Below are 6,113 nucleotides of genomic sequence, written 5' to 3'. Positions count from 1 at the left end.
TTAGGAAATTTTCCCCAACATCGGTCTTAGTGCAGGTGACGTCTCGAAAGCTCGATACTTCCACCTCATAGCTATCTCAAAGCCACATTGAAGTTACAATATACTTAATTAACATCGGACGGGCTTTAATACATAAAAGATATCTCTGGTAGTGTTTTAGATTTACTTATCAAAAATTAAAAGTTTAAAATCGTACACCTACTTAATGCTAAAAGATGAGAATTCAAATTCTCATTCCACAAAGTTTGAAGATGGGTTCAAAACCTATCTTGGCCTGATTTTTTTTCTGGTGTCTATTTGAAATTGGATTGAGCAAATTGAAGTGGTGGAATATAAGTATATTACTCTAATATATATCAATATCAACAAATTTGGTTTCCTTATTGATATATCAGTGTTTCTAAATATTTTTATTAATTTTAGTCGATTAATCTATAATATCAAAGGTCAGGAATCGATCAAAATACTACACCAAATAAAAAGGAGCAAAAACCAGAACGAAAAAATAAAGAGTTATTTTTCCGATAAATTGCATTAAAATATCACGTAACGAGAACACGGCCCAAACGGAGCCCATACCACACCATCAAAACACGCCAAGAGTCGTGCCGTAGCGAAACGAATAGGGAGCGGGAGCAGCACCGTCAAAATCTACTCAGTAACCCACCAGATTCACGTGGATGCAACGCGAATCCAACACCGCCGTCATCTGTCACACGACGCGATATCTAGCCCGCCCCGTCCTCCCTCCCATGACGCGTCCTGTCATCTTGTCTCCCATTCGCCTTCTCTTTGTTACCACCCGGCTTCGTTGGATCCGACGTGTTGTTCTCATCCACAATCGCATCCGCTGCTGCGTGCTCTCACGGTTCATCCCTTACCCTTCCTTTCTCTGCCCTACTTGTGAGCCGCTGCGTGCCCATCTGCAACTCGACAGGTCGACAGAGGTTGCCCGTGTTGCATCGAGCATATCACCACCAGATCTGTCCACCCCTTGCAATTAGAATGAGGGGCAGTGCCATTTATGCCCGCCTCCCTTCTCCTCCCCTCCCTATAAAACCTCCTTACTTCTCTCGATTCATCTCGTTCTTTCCTTCCAGATCTGTTGCAGTGTCTCCTAGATTGTCTTCTCCTGTCACGACTCCCTTCACCACCTTTTGTTCCAAGGTATCGATTTGATCTCTCGGATACCCATTCTCGTTTCATCTTGTTTCGATGCCTTTTGTACCGATGATTTGTGGTTAGGCAGCATCTGAATCGGGATCGCTTGTCGGAGAGCCCAAAGAGATGACGATCACCAAAACAGTCTGGGTTTCTGATAGGAAACTGGTCATCAAAGACCGCACCGTCCTCTCCGGCGTTCCTGAGAACGTGATCTCTAGCTCTGCCGTCAGCTCCGGCCCCGTCGACGGCATCTTCCTCGGCACTCAGTTCTCTGAGCCGTCATGTCGTCATGTCGTGTCTCTTGGCACGCTGAGGTTAGCCGTGGATCCTCTGTTATCGATTACAGAGAAGGCTATGTTGCTTAGCGCATTATTTGGTTGAGTCTTTTGGATCTTGAATCGTTGCAGAGATGTTCGATTCTTGGCGAGCTTCCGCTTCAAGCTGTGGTGGATGGCTCAGAAGATGGGCGATCAGGGGAGGGACATCCCCCATGAGACCCAATTCCTCCTCCTTGAATCCAAGGATGGATCTCAGCTTACGGCGATGGATGGCAGCGGCAGCAGCAGCAGCAGCGATGAGATTGTCTACACCGTCTTCCTCCCGCTAGTCGAAGGCCCCTTCCGGGCCTGCCTCCAGGGTAACTCCCGCGACGAGCTGGAGCTGTGCCTTGAGAGCGGCGACGACGACACCAAATCCGCCTCCTTCTCCCACGTCCTGTTCGTCGGCGCCGCGAGCTCCGACCCCTTTGCAGCCATATCGGGCGCCATCGACGCCGTCAAGTCCCGTCTCAAGTCCTTCCGCCACCGCAGCGAAAAGAAGCTCCCGGGCGTCGTGGACTACTTCGGCTGGTGCACGTGGGACGCCTTCTACCAGGACGTCACGCAGGAGGGCGTCGAAGCCGGGCTCAGAAGCCTCACTGCCGGCGGCGCCCCGCCGCGATTCGTCATCATCGATGACGGATGGCAGTCCGTCGGCTCCGATCAATCCTCAGAAGAGCCAGAGAAGCCGAGTCCTTTGCAACGGCTGACCGGAATCAAGGAGAACGGCAAGTTCCAGAGCAAGGAGGATCCCGCCGCCGGGATCAAAACAATCGTGCAAACAGCGAAGGACAAGTACGGGCTCAAGTATGTCTACGTATGGCACGCGATCACTGGGTACTGGGGCGGAGTACGGCCGGGGGTCGAGGGGATGGAGGACTACAATTCCAAGATGCAGTACCCCAAGGTGTCGCCGGGAGTGGTGGAGAACGAGCCGGGGATGAAGACGGACGTGCTCACGATGCAGGGGCTGGGCCTGGTGCACCCCAAGAGCGTATACAAGTTCTACAACGAGCTCCACCGCTACTTGGCGGCCGCCGGCATCGACGGGGTCAAGGTCGACGTGCAGTGCATCTTGGAGACCCTCGGTGCCGGACACGGTGGGAGGGTGGAGCTGACGCGACAGTACCACCGGGCTCTCGATGCATCGATCGCCAAGAATTTCCCGGACAATGGCTGCATCGCTTGCATGAGCCACAACACCGATGCTCTCTACTGGTCTGTGCTCCTCCCTCTCGATTTCAGATAGCAGGGTAAGAACATGGTGCTAACATATAATTCGTTGGTGGTGCTGCTGCTTGAACGAATCCAGTTCGAAGCAGACGGCGGTGGTGCGGGCGTCGGATGATTTCTACCCGAGGGATTCGGTGTCGCACACCATCCACATCGCCTCAGTTGCGTACAACAGCATCTTCCTCGGTGAGATCATGCTCCCTGATTGGGACATGTTCCACTCTCTGCATCCGGCAGCAGAGTACCATGCATCAGCTCGAGCGATTAGTGGAGGACCGATATACGTAAGGTGAGTTATCGAGAACCCGATTGTTGGTAGGAGTAAATTGCTTGCGTTGTTCATCTAATTTGAGTTAGATCTTTTGGTCGTATAGTGATGCCCCCGGAAAGCACAACTTTGAGTTGCTGAAGAAATTGGTGTTGCCCGATGGATCCATTCTTCGCCCTCGATTGCCCGGTCGTCCTACGCGTGATTGCCTCTTCTCCGATCCTTCTCGTGATGGTGTGAGGTGAGCACCGGTGATCCCTTCATGATTCACGGAGGTGATCATACATATACATATTAATGCTATGCTCTACTTCTGTTCTAGCTTGCTCAAGATATGGAACATGAACAAGTACACCGGAGTTCTTGGGGTCTTCAATTGCCAAGGTGCAGCGTGGAGCTCCACGGAGAAGAAGAACATGTTCCACCAAACAACATCAGAGGCTCTGACCTGCGCCGTGAGAGGAAGTGACGTGCATCTCGTCTCCGAGGCTGCAACCGACCGAGACTGGAAAGGTGACTGCGTTGCCTTCCGCCACAGAGACGGAGAGCTTGTCCTCCTCCCATTCAGAGCTGCCATGCCCGTCTCCTTGAAGGTCTTGGAGCATGAGATCTTCACAGTCTCCCCCATCAAGGTCTGCCAGCTTCGTTTCCCACAGCCAGGCGCTTTTTTTGTCTTTCTGAAAACCGAGGATCGTTTCAGCCTCTCTCATCAATCACTGTGCTTGTGATGCAGGATCTGGCACCTGGTATTAGATTTGCGCCGATAGGCCTGGCGGACATGTTCAATGCTGGAGCAGCAGTAGAAGGCCTCACATACCATGTTCTGAGTGCAGCCAGCATGTTGGAGTCCGGTTCAGGATTCGGCGGTAGCGAGTCGAACGAGGCACCGCCGCCGGCGAACAGGGGACCCGATTCTCTTGCAATAATATGCATGGAAGTCAAGGGATGCGGGAGATTTGGAGCATACTCCTCCGTTAGGCCGAGGAGATGTTCGCTGGGTTCTGTGGATGTAGAGTTCGCTTATGATTCTTCTTCTGGTTTCCTGGCTCTTCATTTAGAAGCCATGCCCAAGGGTGATCAGAGAGTTCACAATGTAGTGGTCGAAGTGTAGGCAAATTAAGATCCATCGGTGGGGAAATTGGACGACTGAGGGGAAGATGGGAATTGATTGTGGTTGATCGCTAATGATTCAAATTTTGCATTTGTTCTTCACATCACAAGTATGTCATTATCTTCTCACTCGTTTCTTTCCGCTGCTGTACGAATGTAATGATACAAATCATGCATGCTTCGAGAGTATGTCGCAGAAGAACATGAAACTCGTCCGTCGTAAACCTTAGAACAAAGATCTCTCCGCTGCAGGACAGTTCTCCTTTCCTTCTTTTTCCCTCTATGTTTTTATGTATTTAGAAGCATATAAAATTTGGTAGAATGATCGCTCGGATAGAGATCGTCTATAACGCAGTATCAACGTAGTAGATGGATTTAAGGTAGAATGATGAGTGATCTGAGACATTACTACAAGAAGCGAGTACAACCAATGCCTCTAAGCATCACAAGCAACCAAAATAGTTACGTCTGAGGGCTAAGCCGCCCTCCAAAATGCATCTATCCAAAAATACACGGATCTGCTGAAGTAGAATGACAGCCGGATCGGATTAGAAAGGTTAATGAATCATGTCCTTTTAGTTTGTACAAGTTTATGGATATACACATCATTCTGGGATACACCTCTTTATTATGATATCTTCTTCCAATTATACATCATTTTATGTAGAACATGCTGAGCAGTAGTGATTGTATAAACGAGGATGAGAGTAGATTGAGAAAGAAAAAGAAATCATTATATACAACTGAATGTATACCATAAAAACAAGGAAAGGAACAATTGGCTGATGGTGTTTTGGTGTGCATAAGATGCCTGAGGTCATGTACAAAATTCATTCCATCTTACAGAACCAGTAGCTATCATCAAAATGAATGAAAATAGATCAAGACTTTTACAGCAAATATGGAAGGAAAGAGCATAAACAAACAACTCATGATGAGGGAACAAAATTGGTACAAGTCATTGCAAGTATATGATTCCATGACTATCTTTGGTAGATTGAAGAAGAAGAAGAAGAAGATGTGGGTGTATCTGAATAGTTATGAACCGAAATTGGAATGTGGAATGCAACTGGTGGAGTTTTAAGCTCTATCATTGAGTTACGACTGATCTTCTCATGTTAGATCTACTAAATCGATTGTCATATGTTTTCTGCCATGATGCCGTTGAATCAGAGAGCAACCTATAAAGCACCAACACCTACCTGTGAGACATGTTCAGTGAAGAAGAAAGGTTGCGGAGAGGCACGCAGAATTCTGCTATTTGATCTCCACCTGTAGTTTCCCACAGCTTTATTGAACCGCAATTTCCCAGAGTGAGAAGAACAGATGCAGTTCAAGAAAGCTGTGGAAGACTGCAAATAGGATCATACGTAAACACCTTCCATGCGAGGGAGAGAGAGAGAGAGAGAGAGAGGAGGAGGGCACAAGCTAAGAAGAAGAGACGCTGTTAGCATTGAGTGAGGGAGGAGAAGATATGGCTATTTATAGATGAAGAGAGGAGTACTGTTGGGTGCAGACTGAGAACTCAATCCCGAGAAGAATATAAGCCATGACTGAACCCTAACCTATCATCATTCCACAGGATCAGAAGCATTAGATCAAACCTGAGATTACAGGAGAAGAATTACGATCGACTCGAGCAACCAATGCCGACTCCAAATCACTTGTGCAGTACATATAATGAATAAAGAAGAAAGTGGGGGCACAACGGGAGTCAGACGGTGTCAGAGCCCAGCGTTCCACGCCCACCATTAACGGGGAACGTAACACTAAGAGGGAAAGTGCTATGGGTCGGAGAGGAGGTGGTGATGCGCCCCAACAAGACAGCCGGATGAGACGGCGACGGTGGGCCGAAGGGAGACATCGACCTGACCACAAATCCTTTTTAATCTAATCACGCTGTTGCTTGGGGACTAATAAACAAAGCCTCCGATTACTGGATTCGGTCACCTCCTCCCACGCCACTGGTTGGGCTTTGCTCGATCTGATGTGCCACCAACCCTGGCCGGAACCAAATGTTT

At 48.6% G+C, this 6,113-nt stretch overlaps 1 protein-coding gene across 2 annotated transcripts; it reads left to right on the top strand.

The window, feature by feature from the left end:
• The first annotated feature begins 782 nt into the window (after positions 1-782).
• Positions 783-4,194, top strand: LOC103990072 (probable galactinol--sucrose galactosyltransferase 6). Of its 2 annotated transcripts, none has more exons than XM_009409099.3 (7): positions 783-1,167; positions 1,246-1,478; positions 1,572-2,699; positions 2,794-3,003; positions 3,089-3,223; positions 3,305-3,614; positions 3,716-4,194. In XM_009409099.3, exons 1-7 carry the CDS (start codon positions 1,006-1,008, stop codon positions 4,091-4,093), a joined length of 2,556 nt encoding a protein of 851 aa, XP_009407374.2. In that variant the 5' UTR covers positions 783-1,005; the 3' UTR covers positions 4,094-4,194. The 2 variants fall into 2 exon arrangements, with proteins under 2 accessions (XP_009407374.2, XP_018683479.2); XM_018827934.2 differs by having other exon boundaries at positions 1,028-1,167; positions 1,250-1,478.
• The last annotated feature ends 1,919 nt before the right edge of the window (positions 4,195-6,113 follow it).

This window comes from Musa acuminata, chromosome BXJ2-6 (assembly GCF_036884655.1).
Source record: "Musa acuminata AAA Group cultivar baxijiao chromosome BXJ2-6, Cavendish_Baxijiao_AAA, whole genome shotgun sequence".
NCBI lineage: Eukaryota > Viridiplantae > Streptophyta > Magnoliopsida > Zingiberales > Musaceae > Musa > Musa acuminata.
Note: the sequence above shows the minus strand (reverse complement) of the source record. Positions and strands in the feature narration are given on the sequence as shown.